Genomic DNA, 18852 nt, shown 5'->3' with positions numbered 1-18852 from the left:
ACGTCGTCGTCGCCTCCTTCAATTCCTCATTGTCCCATTGCTGCCTCATCTTCATGAATTTTTCGTTCAATTTGCAGAACAGAACGTGTATTGAAACATTGCGAAGTGCACGAATTTTTCTTTCCAACGAGTCCTCATTCGCCCAAAATTGATTCCGAACAAGAGAGTTATGTCCATTTCGTCCCAGCGCTGCAATCTGCCCTGACGAATTTCAGAACGCGCAACGTTCAATTTTCTTGCCATATCTCCTTGTACGGGTCTTCAAATTCATTGATCTTGGATGTGTTGGAACGGGAATTTCATGGAGCTTCTGAATATCAACTTTTTCTTCCTTGTACATCTCTGTCCATGTGCAAAATTTGATGAAAACAGCGGGGCTTGCTCTCGAACTTTGGAGATGTTGACGAATTTGATTTCTTCTTTAATCACGAATTCATGGGAACGCTTTGTCATGCCTGAAAAACATTTCAAGTGCACGATCTACCCCCAAGGTGACAGTCGGGAGTAGAGACAATTGCCAACAAACCTACCATTCCTAAGATCTCAATTTGTGGCATAGCTAGCTTAGCGAAAAAATTAAAACCTAGTGAGTGTACGTGTGTGCTAGTGTAAATGCAAACGAGAGGAAGGTATATAAGCAAAGACAATGTTTACACCTAGTTCTAAACACCATGTTTACAACTAGGTTGCCGAACTTCTCCATAGCCACAAAGACTTATTCTTCTTTTTTCCTACTTACTATGTTTGTGAACATGATGAACATCAACCAATACCCAAAGTCTCAAAAAAAAAATCAAAGTGGCGCTACATGTTTGTCTGGCGCCGAGCGGTGGTGCCGCTGCTGCTACTGACCCCTGTCGCAACTGAAGCGGTGCCGCCGCCGCCTGTTGCAACTGAAGATGGGTGGTATACAGCATTAGGCGGTGACAAGAATGTCGCCACCGGCATCCTTGCCGGCAGGCTCGGCAGCGGCGCCTCTAGCAGCAGCACGTTGATGGCCTGCCTGATGGACGGCCTCAGGCTCCGGTCAGGGTGGGTGCACCATAGCCCGACGACCATCACCGCCTCCATCTCCCGGGCGTCGAACACACCCTGGAGCCGCGCGTCGGCGGCGTCGAGGATGGCTCCCCTGCCGTAGAACTCCCACACCCATTGCACGATGTGGATGTAGTCGTCTTCCCCGTCCTCTTCCCGCACCAGAGGCCCAATCATGTCGCCGTCTTCCCCGTCCTCTTCCCCCACCAGAGGCCCAATCATGTCTTCCCTGTGGCGAGCCACCGGTGGCCGCTGGCCACAGGCGATCTATAGGAGTGGCGAGCCACCGGTGGCCGCCGGCCACAGGCGATCTAGAGGAGGACGACGCCGTGTCGGCCCGGCCGGTGGTCATGCACTCCGGGTCCATGTAACCCATGGTGCCGGCGACCACCGTGGTTTGCGAGCGCCGGCCGTGGCCAACGAGCCTGGCGAGCCCGAAGTCGCCGAGCTTGGCGTGGAACGACGCGTCTAGCATCACGTTGCTCGGCTTGATGTCCCTGTGAAGAACGCACTGCTCCCAGTCCTGATGCAGGTACAGGCGTACAGCAGGGCCGACCCCAGCCCCAGCACGACGTCGTGCCGGAGCGGCCATGGCAGCGCCGGGTCGCTGTAGAGGTGTGCGTCGAGGCTGCCGTTGGGCATCAGCTCGTACACGAGGAGGAGCTCGCCGCCGCCATGGCACCAGCCGATGAGCTGCACGAGGTTGCAGTGCCGCAGCCGGCTGATGATCCTCACCTCCGAGGCGTACTCCATCCTCCCCTGCTTGAAACCCTTGGACACTCTCTTGATGGCGACCTCAATGCCCATCTCCTTCAGGAATCCTCTGTACACCGACCCGAACCCGCCTTCCCCGAGCTTCTGCTTGGCGGAGAAGTTGTCGGTGGCAATGGCGAGCTCGCGGTAGCGAAACTGCTTTGGCCCGGCCCCTTCCTCGAACTCCTCTTCCATCTCCCTCTCTTCCTCGAGGAGCTTAGCCTTGTTCCGCCGTCGCCGGAGGAGCCACAGGGAGAAGGCCAGGACTATCAAGAACAAGGCGGAACCGACGCACATGCCGATCACGATCCCGGTCTTGGAAGATGAGGAAGCTCCTGTGGATTTGCAAAAGGTAGGAGTATGACATGGGATAATTCCTCAGCGCGTCAATGTTGTTGCCGCTGGGGGAAGGTGCGGCATGGACATGTAGTTTACCTGGAGCTGGCAGCGCCGGCGGCAGGGTGATGCCGAGCTCCTGGCCGACCTGGTAGCGCAGGTAGCAGCTGTACCCCCTGACAACGCCGCCTAAGGTGTTGTTTGCGAACAGGTCCCTCAGCCTGTCTGTGTAGCTTGAGATACAGTTGGAGCACTCGCTGGCGTTGAGGTCCCTGGTGCACTGCGCCAGACCGTACATCCTCTGTGAGGCCGAGTACGGCGTGCTTCCGTTGGCGAACCGCAGCGGCGAGGCGGCGACGCCGCCGGTGAGCTTGCTCATCAGCGGCACCCAGGCTGCTCCCACGTTCTCCGGCGTGAAGGGCACCAGAGGGATAGGGTTGGAGTTGTACAAGCTGTACCAGACGTCGAGGTCGGCGGTGGCCGGGATTGGCGTGTCCGAGTACCGGAGGACGCACGGGCTGTACATGGCGCGGACGCTCCGGCTGCCCGGGCACACCGTCGTGATCCCGGCGGGTGCCCGGGAGAGGCAGTTAAGGCACGCCGTCGCGTTGTAATCGGCGTAACACATGATGAAGCCGAACACCTCGTCGGCGCCTGCCCTGGCGCTGCCCTCGTAGAACCAGCCGTTGTCGCCGACCGCCGCGGGGAGCCTGGATAGGAGCTCGGCGAGGTTCCTCTGGTACTGGCTGCCGGCCGTGTAGTTGTCCGCCGCCGAGCAGTCAGGCGGCCACGACGGCCGCAGGATGCCGACGTCCTTGCTAGTCGCCACGGCGCGGAGCACAGCGATGGCGGTGATCGCGACATTTTTCTATAGATGAAAGTTGGTTCCCACCGCGCACGGGGAGGCTGTCCACGTCTGTCAAAAAAATTTACGCCGCCGGATGGTGAATCGATGGCCTGTAGTCCTCCCACACGCATACTACTGTGCCAGTAAATATCTTCGCTTCCCCACCGACGGCGTCGCCCTCTGCTCTCTAGCTTCCTCCTCACCTCCCAGGCGCCGGTGGCCTCCTCCGGCGAGCCAGCGAGATAGGCGGGGCCGGCCAGATCCGGCGGCCTCTTGCTCGGGCCATGGCGGCGCCAGCCAGATCTGGCGGCCTCGAGCTCCATGCGGCTACGGCGAGCGGCGGGCGCGCGGCCGGAGCGTCGCCTGCGGGCGCGTGCAGTAGCAGCTCCCCACCCCCACCCCACGACGGAGCAGGGCCCCGCCTCCGACGGCGGGCCTGCGCGCGGGGCGGCAGAGCAGGGCTTCGCCCCCGTGGCGGGCCTCGCGCGCGGCGGCCGCGTCCTTGTCCGCCTCGTCGACCTAGGCGCGCACGGGCTCCTCCACCGCGTCCTCCCGAGCTCGCCTCACCGGCACGCCTCCAGCTTGGTCCTCCTGCGGCGGCGCCCCTGCTCGAGTCCCGGGCCCTCTCCGACGCGCCGCTCGCCGCGGCGGTCTTCCGTCTCTTTGTGGGCCGGCTGGCCGACATGGCGCGGCGCTCGCTCTCGGACCGGCGGCCGTGGACGGAGCTGCTAGACCGCTCGGCCTTCTCCCGCCCGGACTCGCTCTCCGAGGCCACCTCGCGGCTGCGCCGCAACCTCGGCTACTTCCGCGTCAACTACGCCGCCATCGTCGCCTTCTTGCTCACGGCCTCGCTCCTGGCGCACCCCTTCTCCCTCCTCGCCCTCCTCGACATCCTCGCCGCTTGGTGCTTCCTCTACGCCTTCCACCCCTCCGACCAGCCCGTCGTGCTCTTCGGCCGCACCTTCACCGACCGCGAGACGCTGCTCCGCCTCGTCGTTGCGTCCGTGCTAGCCTTCTTCCTCAGCACCGTCGCTTCGCTCATCATCTCCGGGCTGCTCGTCGGGGGCGCCATCATCCCCGCGCACCGAGCCTGCCGCATGCCAGAGGACCTCTTCCTTGATGATCCCAGCGCTGCGTCCAGTGGCAACACCACCACCAGGCTGCTATCCTTCCTTGCGTCGCCCAGATCTGGGGTTTGACGCCTCCACGACTGGTAATATCCAGTCAAATCAAAGTCTTAAAATCGGGAGAGCTCTGGCCCCGTAGCTGCAGCAGAGAGCTTGTGGTTCCTATGGTACTTAACTGTGAGTAGCTATGGATATGCGGATCTGATTTTAGTTCTATTTTGTGTCTCCAAATGTGCAAAGATCTGCTAGAGCTGTACTTCTCTTACATTTCACCAGAAGCTATACTGTGGATCTACATAACACTCCTATTTGACTCTTCATTTTAGAAGTTCTTCATTTTAGGGATTATGTTAACTACGAAATTAAAGAACCACTGCAGGTATACACCTTGAACTAATCTGCACATCATAAAAGCTTGTTTAATTAGCTTTTCCTGGTATCTCACTCACCATTTCCTAGCTGATTTGGTCATGGTTTCACATCACATCATATTAACTCACAAATGCTCACCTCTTCTTTTTGAGTTTTTTAGTGCCGTGACAATTGGGAGCAACTTCTGGAGAGCATCCCAATAATATCTGAGAACAACAGGGTTGCTGATTCAGCATTTGGTCCTACTATGAAGGTACTGTCATCTTTAGAATGTGACCTTTTGTGTTTCTCCTTTTTGTACCACTATTTGTTTTCAGGCGATACAGTGTTTGTGTCTAACAGCTGCACTAGCATTTCATCTACGTCACCAGTTCGGTACACATTTTTTTACAAAAAAAGCTATTTGACTGTGATTAAAGTATAAGTTTCTTGCAGAAGTTTATCATCATCTTATTCTGTTGGTGTTATCTGTTTCAATAGACCAATTTATTCTGACCATCATGTTGTGTGCGGGTAGTCAGGTTTTTTGATAAACGAAATTGTTTATTTGATGGGTGGAAAGGAAACAAATTTATTCCAGCTTTCTTTACAAGTGTTGACACATTAATTGTCATTCTCTATTGCTTAGCTGCTGGTCATGGCTTTCCTTGAACAAAAAAATGCCTGATAGCTGATAATAGGCATGAAACTGACTTTGAGAATGGCAGAAAAAATAGTACAACTGCCAGGCCTCACATATATATATATTATTTTCTAATTGGTTTATTAAAAATGGATACTCTTAATGCTGTGTTATTGGTGCTTTGCAGTTCTACCATCCTTGGGAATAAGTTCGTTGCCTGCTAGGTAAGCTTAAGTTAGATCAAATATTTGAACTGGAAACAAGGTTTCACTCAGTTTTAGTGGTATTATGAGTCTGTGTACGTAACACATAATCATATTTGGCAGGTCCCTTCCATTTTTCCCTCTGTTAATATTGCACCTTACTTCTTTTGGAGCCCTGCAGAGCTATGTGTTCCTGCTACTGCTGATGCCTTCCTGTATAAATGATTTTGTTGAGTTCATGCCATTTAAATCCTTGACCTCAATATTTTGTGTTGCCACGTACTACTGTAAATAATATGTTTACTTATGCTGCAATTATATCAATTTGCAGTGCTTAAGTCCTTAAAAAAGTAGTGTCTTTTTTGTTTCTTTTCTTCTCCATTGTTGTATCATTTTCAGTATACCTTTTCCAAAACCTATTATGTTGCTCTATGTTGTTCACCTTCACAGCAGAGTACCTATTTCCATCATTCGTCTCTGATCCACCTTTTGTTACGTGAATTTTAGGACCGTTATCTTCTTCATGTTCTGAATGAGAGGCGAGAGCATGATCATGATCTTTGTGTGCACCTGTGAATCTACTAGGCTCCTTGCTCTCATGTTAAGGAATCTTGGTTTCAAAGCTATGTCTATCAGTGGCCAAATGAGTCAGATTTACTTTCTTTGACTTAAATGTCACACACAGACAACTACATGATTATTTCATTTAGTTGGCTAGACCTCTGTGAGGTTTTACATGTCTTCTCTATTTCTTCCCTTTACTCTCTAATTTTTTGGTCCATTTTTCTTTGTCAGGATAAGGGGTGCTTTGAACAGGTTGTAAGCAATCATAGGGGTCTCTGGGTGGCATCTCCATAACAGTAAGTTCTCTAACTAAAAGAAAAAACTATGCTAATTTGATAATGCATGATTCTGTCCAAGCAAGGATTTTTTGTGAGTTAGTTAAACCTTGAATATATGTTCTAACACCAGAAAAATCAGCACCAGCATCAGTGGCTATTAAAGTTTAGCTGCCTACTGCTACACCAGTTTTGCACTTAATTTTTCTGTTGTCAGCCTGATTGCTTCTATAATGCTGGATGGATTAATTTTTCTGTTGGCAGTCTGATTGCTTCTATAATGCTGGATGGACCGAAGATATGCGCGAAGTTGTTAATTTTCTTCATCAGGAGTATCCAGAGGCTCCACTATTCACTGTTGGGACAAGCATAGGTGCCAATATTGTAGTGGGTTGAGTTTCTGCCTCCCTTCCCCTTCCTGTGGAAAATTTGCTGCAGCTGTATGTAATAGCTTAAGCTTATTTCGATTTTGTCATGTATGTTGCCCATTTAGGTCAAGTACCTCGGAGAAGAAGGTTAGAGCACCCCTGTAGCTGGTGGTGCATCTACTTGCTCACCCTGGGATCTGCTGGTAAGTGACGATAGTCAATTAATCTAGCAGAGCTGCATCCTTATTTTTCCCTCGTTTTACCATAGTTCTTTTGTGCATTCGCATTTTGGTTTGCATCTCAACTGTACTAAGCATGTAGTTTCCAAATACTGTTACTTCTATGCCCATTCACTTACGCATTACCTTCCCTAATTGTCTTAGTTAACAAGCTGCAAATGATGCTCTTGTAGTACTTCAGCTTACCAACACTACACTTTGATCTCCACTGAAAATGTACATGTATATTTTTTAATATGGCAATAGCACTCCAATTATGCAGGTGACCAACAGATTTATTTCACGCAAGCTTGTGCAGCGATGTTATGACAGAGCCCTTGCAATTGGCCTCAAGGGATATGCAGAACTGTATGTACATGTTAGGTTCTTCCCTACTAAGTTTTATGAACGATTTTCATTGCTTATGATCTGTCTCTACCTTTATGTTTTCCTACTGAGTGCTGACTAATGTGTATTACTTACTGAAGAAATCCTTATCTGGTTGCCCATGATGCTTTGCCTCTCAACATCTCTACCATTTAGAAATTAGCGTTACTTCTTCTATGTGTAACAATGCAAATGAATAGTGCAAGATGGAATCTATTTTTGTTCCATACTCAGTACTTTTCCCATTGTCCTGCCACGAATACATCTGCCCGATGGCCCATTTACTCATCACTGTCGTCCACATGCTCGAAGCTGCATGGTGGGTTCTTCAATATATCCTGGTCGCTGCGTACCAGTACCTTAGTAACTTGAACCTGCACGAATAGCGCATGCCACTAGAATACGATCCTCAGCTTTAAATTTATTTCCTCATGTACTATGCAACCTCCTTCGTGCTCAAACAAATCACACCTCTTTTGCACTTGATGAACACGCGCGCCAATGGCGCGCCTCATGCACTAGTTTCTATATGTTAAAGCCGCACGCCTCGGCAGCACCTCATTGGACCACGACAGTAAAAAAGATTTTGACCGTTCGATCTATATCTTATGATGGTCATCTTTCACTCGGTTGCTGTAAAAAAAAATTCGTTCGCGAAACATCCGGCAGCCTCCACGCTGCACCTACCTCTCCGATGGCCCTCGAGCTCCGGTGGATGGCACTGTGCCGCCGCCAGCGGCCGCCTGTGGACCTGCGCTCCGCCGCCGTTTGCGAGGCCCGGCGCTCTGCCGCTACCGCCTGCACGCGGTCCTCCCCAAACCCTAGTCTCTTTTGTTTCCCCAGCATCTTCATTGCCGCCGTCACTGCTTCCTTCCAGGACGCCGGTCGCCGTCGAAATTCGTCGTATCCGATCAGCCTCCTTCGATTCATCGCGGCCATACCTTCACCTTTCCCTCCGCGGCCTATTTGAGCCCTCACCCGCTCGACTTCTCCACCGCACAGCGCTCCCGGCGACCACCTCCGACATCCCGAGGATCTCCTTGGCCCCCAGCGCCAACGGCAGGTCGTCGGCGATGGGCAGAGCGGTCAAACATGCCCACAGGCGGGTCCTTCCCCATGAGCGGCTTCTTTTTCAAGGCTTCGCCTCAAGATCTGCAGACGCTGACCTCTCCTCACCGTGTGCCTCTAGTGTCGCCGTTCGTCTTCTCAGCATGACGGCCGCCGTGGCTGGCGGGACTCGGGAGCAAGAAGCGGCAGCGGCCGAACCTCCACGTCAAGTTGGCCTCACGCTAGCTGCATGAGACTCCGGCAATGGGAAGAAGAGACATCGCCGCAGCAGAAGGTCACCAAGACGAACTCATCTGACAGAGTCCTCCCGCTCGGGCAACATTTCCAGATGGTGCTTTTTGTTCATTACTTTGCTGGCCAAGGCGGCCAACTGACCAATCAGGTACTGCCGTGCATCTTCACTTTCTGATTTCTTTGCCTCAATGCGTCTATGAATTCCATCCCATGCTGTCTAGAGCTTCGTCCATGGTGGATTTACACAATGTGTTGATAGCTTGCTTGTGCAACCGTTGCTTCGGCCATAGAGGATGCATGCTATGTGTTTGATGGTTTGCCTCTCCAACACTGACCAATTAATCATGCGAAATTAAGCTAACAAGGAGTCCTATTTGATGGGGGAAAAAGGGACACATCTAGGCTATTTGCCTTCTCTAAGTTAATGTTTCTTGCTCGAATATGAATTTTATTTTTGAAGCAATAATTTAAACAAGTTAAAAGTACCTTCGATATGGTGCTCCTTTGTTGGTCTCACAAAAAAAATCAGTGAAAAAGCACATATTTGACTAATTGGTCTCGCATTAAAAAAAGTTAACAGATTTGTTAGAATGCTAAATCACAGTTAATATTTTCTCATGTTCAGAACTAACCTTATGACTGATTGGGATATGGACATATGCAGATTGGTATTTGCAGTTTCACGTATCTGTAAAACACAATTTTTTGAATAGCAATACACACCACCAAAAAAAAGATGCATATTTCAACAAAAGTATTTTTTAAGCAACCAAAAGAAATATTTCATATTGTTCCTTTTTTTGTTGAAAATGCATTAGTATGGCAACAGATAAAGGAAAAGGGTGGTAGCTGATAAGCTCCTTCAGTTTGTGGTGGAGTGATGCCTGCTGTTCAAAAATCCCTTTCTATGTCAAGCTATGTTAAGCTAATCGCACATTAGAATTTAACTGTCAGCTCTGATTTTAACTTTCTTATTCGATTACGGTGTCTGCAAGATCCAGCGCTATAGTTCCAGGTAAGCAAGAAAAACATCCTATTCCAAAGTTGTAAATATAGCTAAGAACTATAATTTTTTTCTTATATTTGAGAGTGAACATTTTTCATTATCTTTAGCTTGAAATACACGGATAGTGAAGGCTTATCAGCCAATTGAATTGCAACCTCTCCACACAGTGGATTTATATAGTACCAAGGGATTGTGTAATGTATGTATATGTTTTTTTAGTTCTTTTGCAGTGTGATAAATAAGAGCTTTGATGCCAGTCACAATAGCAGTTGCATGAAGTTTATTCTAACTTTAGTAGATAGGAAGATAAATTTATTTGAACTTGAGTGCTTAGTATTGCTTTGAATGTTGAATGAACAACGCAGGTGAGTGCAAACAAATCAGATGTGTTATTTCGGTCACCTTGAAGCTGCAGGCGGTATGCACATGGATAGATATCATTGACATAGGGTTAGTGGACGCCCTCTGAAGGCTGTATGTACCCTTTGCAAATTATCTGTCTAATTTTAGACAAGAAAAAGGCAAATGCTATTTCTAATTGCGGATTCTCACTGGCTTATATTGTTGACACAAAGTTCATTCACAATGACATTGATTCTTGTGGAGTGAAGACGAGGCAGCATCTGGGAAGGTGAAGCTGATGGAGGGAGGGCGATGTGGTGGAAGGATCTCTCATCGGCGGAGGCGTTCGTGGGGGCGGCGCCCAAAAGTCCAGGACGTCTGCATCATCTGCCTCGAGACCTTCTCCAGCAGCAACCCCTCTGCGGTACTGCTCCCTGCTTCCCTGCAGCCGTACTGAAGGAGATGGAACTTCAATTTGGGTTATGCCTTGCTAGGGCTCTTTAGCATGCTTGCTCTTTCTTGCTTGTGCTTGGCGCAGGTGACCATCTGCAAACACACTGTCCACCTCCAGGGCATCCTTCAGCGGTGAGCCCCTGCTTTGTAAACCTGCAGCTGCTTCATGATGTGTAACATCTTTCTACAGTTCTTCATGTTCTTTTGATATCTTTGTTGCTAGGATCGTAGTGGTTGCGTCTAGGACTGCATAGCCATTTCGTGGATATATTTCCCAATCTTTTTTCTAAAGGCTATTTCTAAAAGAAGAAGAAGAAGAAGTTCACAGACTTTTTCTAAATTGTTTTGATGGATCCCTTGCTTCTTGCAATTTTTATTATACTACCTCCACAACTCTATGAGTTATATACTCATTTTGTACATCCATCATCCATATCCATATGCAACTTTAATATAATTTACACCTTGATTGATTGAATTGGTTTCTGTAGGTTGCGTGGCTGGCTCATTTGAATAATTTAGTCCACTAAACTACATATACATGGTACGTTGTCAATCGACACAATCCTTACATACCTTTGCTGTTCTTATGATCTTTTATAGTCCAATGTTTATGATCTTTTATAGTCCAGTGTTTTATAGTCAATGGGCATCAGAATGGACTCTTTAATGGACTCTTTCAAAGTAAGTTTAGGCTCTACTAATTTAACTGCTCTTCGATAAAGATTCTTTACAGCATGCATGCAAAATTCCTTTTTCGCGAAATTTTTTTTAGCCAAACCAAACAATGTCCTGGTGTAAAACCATGCTGTGTGGTCATTTCAGCAAGGTAGATGTCTCTGTCGTGCTGCTGGACTGGGAGGTGCCGGTGGTGGTGGCGCTGCTGCCGCCTGTAGCCACCGAAGATGTATAGTAGCAAGCGTCAGGTGGGGGCATGTAGGTCGCCACCGGCATCCTCGCCGGCAGGCTCGGCGGCGGCGCCTCTCGCCGCAGCACGTTGACGGCCTGCCTGATGGACGGCCTCAGGCTCCGGTCAGGGTGCGCGCACCACAGCCCGACGACCATCACCGTCTCCATCTCCCGGACGTCGAACTCGCCCACCAGCCGCGCGTCGGCGGCGTCGAGGATGGCTCCCCGGCCGTAGAACTCCCACACCCATTGCACGAGGTGGACGACGACGCCGTCTTCGCCGTGGCGAGCCACCATGGGCCGCCGCCCGCAGGCGATCTCGAGGAGGACGACGCCGAAGCTGTAGACGTCCGACTCGGCGCTCGCCTGGCCGGTGGTCATGCACTCTGGGTCCATGTACCCCATGGTGCCGGCGAGCACCGTGGTGTGCGAGCGCCGGCCGTGGTCGACGAGCCTGGCGAGGCCGAAGTCGCCGAGCTTGGCGTGGAACGTGTTAGGAATAAACCACGTCATGTCCGTGCATGGCGTGTGTCAGGTCAGAGTTGTCGATGGCGCGCGTGTTCGAGCTCGCGTTTGTGTCCCTCGTCTAGGTTGAGAGGTTACTAGGTTGAGAGGTTGCGTCAAGTCCGTCGTGTGTGCGACGAGTATGTCGAGTCCAGAATGTTGGTATGGCTACGTTCTGTTTAGGTTGTTAGGATCTGGTCACGTGTGTGCGTGCGTTCTCCTCGTTTGAGTTAGTTAGCTTGTTTAGATTTTTGATCGAGTCTGTACCGGGTCTGTTGGTGCACGAGTATGTGCTCGTGTTCGGGTCCAGCAGAATGGTGAGCACGACGTGCGGCGCGTACGGCTCGGATGACCAAGTCGGAGGCTTGCGGAAGCAGCGGAAGGGACGCCACTTGGGCTCGCGGATGAAGACGGTGATCGGTTCTTGCGTGAAGTTAGGTGCTCACGAAGGAGAAGAAGCCGGGTCGCCAGGACGTGCGTGCGTGGGCGCCGAGTTCGCTCGAGTGTGGTGGCGTGGGCGCTGTGTGTCGCCAAGGCCTATAAGTGGTCTTGTAATCCTTGTGTGCAGAGTTGAGTCGAGTCCATTTGATCAATAGAACAGCCAACATACAGGCCATGTGCGCGGCTGGGGCGTTCGTCGCCAATGCAAAGCTGCATCTACTGTTCATCTTAGCTTCTACTGTTCTTCTTAGCTTCTCCTACCTCCGTCCGTTGTGTGAGAGAGAACAGAGGGCTCAATTCCGACAGAACGACGCGTCCAGCATGACGTTGCTCGGCTTGATGTCCCTGTGGAGAACGCACTGCTCCCAATCCTGGTGCAGGTAGAGCAGGGCCGATCCCAGGCCCTGCACGATCTCATGCCGCAGCGGCCATGGCAACAGGGCGGCGCCGGTGGCGCCGCTGTAGAGGTGCTTGTCGAGGCTGCCATTGGGCATCAGCTCGTAGACGAGGAGGAGCTCGCCGCCGCCGTGGCACCAACCGATGAGCTGCACGAGGTTGCGGTGCCGCAGCCGGCTGATGATGCTCACCTCCGAGGCGTACTCCTTCCTCCCCTGCTTCGAACCCTTGGATACCTTCTTGATGGCAACGTCAAGGTTCATTTCCTTGAGGAATCCTCTGTACACCGACCCGAACCCGCCTTCTCCGAGCTTATGGTCGTCCGAGAAGTCGTCGGTGGCAATTGCGAGCTCGCCGTAGCGAAACCGCTTCGGCCCGGTCCCTTTCTCGAAGTCGTCTTGCATCTCCGGCTCGTCGTCGAGGAAGTCGCCCTCTTCCAGCTCCCGCTCCATCGTCTGCCGGAGGCGCTTTCGCCGTCGGCGGCAAAGGAGCCAGATCGATAGACCCAGACCGATCAATAATACACCGGCGACAGACAAGCCGACCACTAGTCCTGTGGAAACCGACGGAGAAGGCGGCGGTGGCGGCAGCGGCGCGGGGCGCGGTGGCAGGATGATGTCGAAGGCCCAAACATTGTACCTGACGTAGCAGCTGTACCCCTTGATCGCACCGCCGGTGTTGTTGGGGAACCTGTCCCGCAGCTGGGCGATGTACGTGGTGAGGCACCAGGTGCACTGCCCCGGCGTCAGGTCGCGCGTGCACTGGGCGAGCCCGTACACCGCGCCCGGCGAAGGCGAGCCGGCGAGAGGCGCGCTCTCGTTCGCCAGGAGCAGCGGCGAGTCGGCGGCCGTCTTGGCGAGCTGGTTCATCAGGCTCGAGCGCGCGTCGTCGAGGCTGGCACGGTCGACGGTGCCGGACCACCACACGTAGAACGCCTCGCTGGGGTTGGCCACGGCGAAGAAGTCCGTGTCGGCGTACCGGAGCACGCACGCGTCGTACGCCGTGCTCACGTTCCGGCTCCCCGGGCACACCACGGTCGCGATCCCGGCGGGCGCGCCGGCGAGGCACGCCCGGCACTGCGTCGCGTTGCGGTCGGCGTAGCACATGATGAGCCCGAACACCCGGTCGGCGCCGGTCCCGGCCGTGCCGTTGTAGAACCAGCCGTTGTCGCCGGCGGCCGCGGGGAGCCTGGACAGGAGCTCGGCGAGGTTCTTCTGGTACTGCCTGCCGTCGGTGTAGTTGCCGCTAGTGGAGCAGGTAGGCGCGTACGGCAGGTCGATCTTAGCGTCCTGACCAGCTGCCACGGCGCAGAGCGAGATGAAGACCGCGGCGGCAGCGGCGGCGAGGAGGAGACGGCGGGCAGCCATGGCCGCTGGCCTGCCAGGGACACCGCCGCTTACTATTCTTTGCAACCTTCTTGCCTCCGCTGGTTCTGGGAGAGGTGGTGTTTCTCTCTTTCCAGATTGAGCCGCCGGCTGATTTATCGTTGGGTTGGGTAGGTGTGGAGTTTTTCGGTTGTATAGTATGACAAGGACAGGGCTGCATATGGAGAGCAGATTCAGTCGTTCAGAACTTCAGACGGAGTTTCCCTTTGATCCTTTCAGAATTCAGAGTCAGCATGCGGGAAGGAAGGACAAAAAATTCCTGCACAGTCCCTGTTTAGTTCCAAAAAAGTTTAGACAGTATCCAGCACATGGAATCCAATACAGTTGAAAACATAACTAATTACACAGTCTAACTGGTTCATACGAGATGAATCCAATGACGCTAATTAATCTATAATTGAATACTAATTGTCAAAAAATAATGAAATGTGCTACAGTACCAAAATCCAAACTTTTTCACCATCAAAATACAGCCTTAGATGGATTCATTTAGAAGTTTCTGTTTAGAACTTTTATTACTGGACTACTTGTTTATGGTGCAGCTTCTATAGTACAACTGTGGTGAAATTTTTATGGTAGAAAAATTATTGTATACTTAAACTGTAGTACAAATTTCATACTCGATGGATTATGTATAACTTAGTTATAGACTATTAACTACTTAGAAAAGGATAGGACTGCATGGAGAGCAGATTCAGTCGTTCAGAACTTCAGACGAAGTTCCTTTCAGAATTCAGAGTCAGAATACTGGAAGGAAGGATAAAAATTTCCCGCACAGTTCAGATGGATTCATTTAGAAGATTCTGCTTAGAACTTTTATTATTTGATTGCTTTATTTGTCCAAAATTCAAGGGTCATGATTCATTCATACTCTTACCTCGTACTCCCCTGAGAAGTTAAACAATTTCAAATTTAACCAAATTTATACAAAAAAATACTAGCATTATGTCTCCAAATAGATTTAGTATAAAAATATATTACATGATTAATCTAATATTACTTATTTGTAACATAAATATTAATAATATTTTGTATAAATTTGGTTAAATTTAAATTGTTTGACTCTTTGGGAAGTAAGAGTTGCATTCCCTTTGGGACCAAGGGAGTAGGAGGTGATGGGAGTATGGAGCCCAGCACTGTCGCTTTGATACAATTCTCTACCAGAATTAACCCGGGACGCCATACAGACCATGACACAGCAGGTTCCTGTAAGTGCAGGATCAATTAGAGCATTCGATTCAATCATGCTGCTTGCCGGCGACTGTGTTTAGCTGCTCGGTATCGTCGAGGTGTTCTGTGCTTCTCCTGAAGTCCAGTTGAGTTGGAGCTGGAGGAGCTCCTAGCCTATCTGCACTCGTCATACTCTAAATTCATCACCTAAAAGAAATATTCTGTCCTAGTCATCGAGATTCTCTCCTCTATCCATATTTCTCTCGCGGTCGTCATACCCTATATCTCATACTCTATATCCTAGTCATCTACATTTTCTACTCAAATCTATCCTACCCACCCTTTCTACACCCACTGATGAGTGGGACCCACCCAATCTTATCTCTCACCCCACCCACTCCCCTCTCTCTCCTCTCATGTTTCTCCTCCAAGGTGAGTGGCGGCGCCGGCCTTCCTCCTCTCCCTCGCGGGCGGCGGCGCGCACGGCCCGGCCGGGAGGCGCGGCTCCCATGGCCTTCCTCCTATCCCTCGCTGTGCTGGTGGATGCCTCCAGGGGTGAAGCGTCCCCTCATAAGAGAAGATTTAAAAGTGATACAATATCAGTCCCAGGAGGCAGATAATACTTTTATTACATCAGATGGTACATCACCGTACAACTCTACACGGAAGTAGGCAGTGAAGCGCCACTATCGCGAGGACAACAACTAACACCCACACAACGATATTAACTACGAAGAGGGGGTCATCAGAGTCTTGCACCATACGGAACTTCCTACGGGTGACCCTATCCACAGGTAAGGTTGGGTGCAGGACGGAACCTCTACTCAACGTCTTCGAGAACGAAGTCGGGATCTTCCTCTGTAAAAATTAAGAATGGAGTGAGTAAAAACATACTCAGCAAGTCCAACCACACCCACGGAGGGGCATAAACAGAATATAATGCACAGGGTAAATCAAGGATAAGGTTATGGCTTAATTTGCGGAAAGCTAGTTTTTATGTAGGGGTTCATTTGAAAGAAAGAATTTTCAAAGCAAGTTTTCTTATACTGAGTAACACGTAGTGTTAATCCACACAGGATCCAAGTTTTAAGTTGCTACCGGACTCCTCATCCGCCGTAGCACACTTCACAACTGTCGAACACTTTTCCAAAACCACTCACGCCAACCCGTCCATTTCCAGAAGAAACACTAGTTATGTGACCACACCGTAACTCGCACAGTACCGTGGGCACGACTATTCGAATAGATTTTAACTCTGCAGAGGTGTGCAACTTTACCCACAAGCGGGGTATTGCAACTCGATCACCATAGTGTCGGTGCAGATCCCAACAAAGACATTACCCACCTTAGCTAGACCTGACTAGCCACCACGGGTTTCACCAAGGGGCCATTGACCAATCACTGAGGTTTAACCAGGGCATAAGTCACACAGAGCTAATCCCTTCTCCTTGATCACCCGTTGCTCTCAGCTCTCCTGATGGCTATCAGACTAACTAGTGGGGTTTATACTAAGCCGTTGCCCATACAACGGTCGAGTGGTTTGCACGATAGTGGAGTTAGGTGAGATGACACACCAACTCGGTCCTTAGTAGTGACAAGATGGATATCTCCCTTCTTTTCCCTACCACACAGGTACGAGCACACCATTTGGCAATTCACACAGAAGTGACATCCATCCTGTCTAAACTTATCTTTCGAAAATTTCACATTTTTCCCTTCCCACACACTCACACCTTTTTTTTATATAAAACAGGTTGTATCGTGTTTAAGGTCCTAAGCGTTCTAGCATCGATTAACGTCCAAACAGATCACATTCAGACATTAATCTAGGTGGTCAAGGAATGCTTATAACAAATCAAGAGGTGGCTATCCAACCATGTTTTCAGTAGGCAAAACATATGCAGTTTTGTAAATCAGGCCAATAGGTTGTGTTTATAAAAACTAGGACAACATATGCATCAAAGGATAGGATTGAACTTGCCATTCGCAAAGCCTTCCGGGAAGTCCTGATCGAGGTACTGTCCTTCGGGTTCGGGGTCGCGGTACTGGTTCGTGTACTCCTCGACGTTCTCCTCCTCAGTCACTCCGTCGGCTACGGGCGAGAGCGACACAACGACAACAACACAAACAAATGCAAACATAAAATAAAATGAGCTCAAGAGGAGATGAAAATTAGAGGATTAGATAATATATGTTTTTAGAAGAATTTAGGAAAAAGAATCAACGGAATCGGAGCTTGGATGGATGAGATATTGTAGATATAAGATAGGGTACTTAATTAATTCAGAAAATGAATTAATGTAAATGGAGGGAGCTGGTCGTGGTGCTTTGCTGGGCCGCTGGTTTTTGTTTTGGGTTGCTCAGACCAGCACATGGGCTACCGTTTCTAGACTTTCGGTTTATTTTGTGGCCCACGCAGGGAATGGAGGGGGAGGGCACGAGACAGACGCCGAACACGAGCGGCGGCGGCTGCCACGGTGGCTGCTCGCCGGAGGATCACCAGAATCGAGCTGCGGTCAATGGTTTCCCGATCCGAGGGCATGGGGAGAGAGAGGAGAGCGAGGGGGTTCCGTTCCAGTGACTCTGGGTATGGGTGACAGAGTGGAAGGAGGTCCGCCCCGAGCAGCCATGGCTACGGCCATGGGAGCTCGTGGGGAGCTCGGCTCAGGCAGGGGTAGGGAACGGCACGAGTTGGATGAGGTAGATGAGGTTATGGAGATGCTCACCTCGAAGGGAATTGCACCGAGATGGACTGGTGGGGGAGATCGATCGGAGGGCTTGCTGTTGGGGGAGAAACAGAGAATCGGGAAATTGGAGCAGCGAGGAAGACGAGCGGTGGAGCTGCGCAGCTTGGCGTGCTTGGTGGTGGCAAGGCGAGCTTGTGGAGGCCTATTTATAGGCGCTGGAAGGCGGTGGAGAGGGGGGCGCTGATGGCCGGCCGGTGAGCTTCTCGGCGGCCATTAATGGCGCCCGGTGTCGTGGAGTGACGGCGCGAGCGGCGGGGCGGCTCAGGGACGACGGGACGGGTCGGGCAGGGGCGCAGCGAGCATCTCAGGCGCGTGGAGCGCGTGGGCGCATAGGGGCGCGCGTGCGGCACGTGGGAGGCGAGGCTGAGGCGCTGTGGCGCACGGCGGCGGTCGCGGCGGCCGGCACGGCTTTGGCCCGGCGAGCATCTCGGCGTGGTGATGGGACGATACGGCAGCTCGGCGGCAGTGGCTTGGCACTACGCGGGTGGCGTGGTGCGGCGTGCTGCATTGCCTGCGAAGCTCGCGAGCGAATTCTGGCTTTTGCTTAGCTTGCGTCGCGCGTGCTATGGCTGTGCTGCTGCTGTGGATGGCCTGTGCGTGTGCAGCTTGCATGTGCAAGCACAAGAACGTGGAGGGGAGAAGAGAGAAAATGGCTTATGGAAAAGAAAAAGAGATTAGCTTGATTAGAAAGTGCAACAGGACCTTAATTGGATGTAGATTAGATGCATGGTGAAAATTAGATGGCAAAGGAGTTTGAGCTCAAAAGATAAATTTTTGCAATAGGTTTTGAAAATGATTTTTAGCGAGTGAATTTGATTAGTGAATTTTAGGGATGTTACAAGGGGGCCATGGCACAGGCGACTGGACCCGCCGCCCCTTCCTCCCTCCCTCTCCCATGGCGGCGGCGGCGCGCACGGCCTGGCCAGGAGGCCCGGTGGCGCAGCTCCCATGGCCTTCCTCCTCTCCCTCGTGGTGCTGGTGGACGCCTCCAGGGGGCCATGGCGCCGGCGACTGGACCCGCCGCCCCCTCCTCCCTCCCTCTCCCATGGCGGCGTCGGCGGCGGCGGCGCACATGCGGCCGGACGTTGCG

At 51.3% G+C, this 18852-nt stretch overlaps 2 protein-coding genes, 1 long non-coding RNA gene and 1 pseudogene across 21 annotated transcripts; 2 read left to right on the top strand and 2 right to left on the bottom strand.

Moving 5' to 3' along the window:
* Positions 1-804: 804 nt before the first annotated feature.
* On the bottom strand, positions 805-3257 carry LOC120701139 (annotated as a pseudogene).
* On the top strand, positions 3138-7340 carry LOC120700087 (PRA1 family protein B2-like). 18 transcript variants are annotated; one of them, XM_039984263.1, is made up of 7 exons: positions 3140-4275; positions 4631-4723; positions 5280-5316; positions 6091-6155; positions 6399-6521; positions 6628-6705; positions 7004-7340. In XM_039984263.1, exon 1 carries the CDS (start codon positions 3256-3258, stop codon positions 4168-4170), a length of 915 nt encoding a protein of 304 aa, XP_039840197.1. In that variant the 5' UTR covers positions 3140-3255; the 3' UTR covers positions 4171-4275; positions 4631-4723; positions 5280-5316; positions 6091-6155; positions 6399-6521; positions 6628-6705; positions 7004-7340. The 18 variants fall into 18 exon arrangements, with proteins under 18 accessions (XP_039840193.1, XP_039840186.1, XP_039840184.1 ...); XM_039984257.1 differs by having other exon boundaries at positions 5803-6155; XM_039984259.1 differs by having other exon boundaries at positions 3138-4723.
* Positions 7341-7868: 528 nt separating this feature from the next.
* LOC120700085 lies at positions 7869-10957 on the top strand. 2 transcript variants are annotated; one of them, XR_005685780.1, is made up of 5 exons: positions 7869-8557; positions 9781-9889; positions 10027-10181; positions 10296-10342; positions 10702-10957. It is a non-coding gene; the product is annotated as an uncharacterized LOC120700085 (long non-coding RNA). The 2 variants fall into 2 exon arrangements; XR_005685779.1 differs by having other exon boundaries at positions 7879-8557; positions 9781-9865.
* Positions 10958-10970: 13 nt separating this feature from the next.
* LOC120700084 (L-type lectin-domain containing receptor kinase IX.1-like) lies at positions 10971-13859 on the bottom strand. The gene is made up of 2 exons (XM_039984246.1): positions 12375-13859; positions 10971-11610 (listed from the first exon to the last, which is right to left on the bottom strand). The coding sequence occupies exons 1-2, from the start codon at positions 13825-13827 to the stop codon at positions 11027-11029; spliced, it is 2037 nt and encodes a 678-aa protein (XP_039840180.1). The 5' UTR covers positions 13828-13859; the 3' UTR covers positions 10971-11026.
* Positions 13860-18852: the final 4993 nt, after the last annotated feature.

The sequence above is a fragment of the Panicum virgatum genome, chromosome 3K, assembly GCF_016808335.1.
Source record: "Panicum virgatum strain AP13 chromosome 3K, P.virgatum_v5, whole genome shotgun sequence".
NCBI classification, from domain to species: Eukaryota; Viridiplantae; Streptophyta; class Magnoliopsida; order Poales; family Poaceae; genus Panicum; species Panicum virgatum.
Note: the sequence above shows the minus strand (reverse complement) of the source record. Positions and strands in the feature narration are given on the sequence as shown.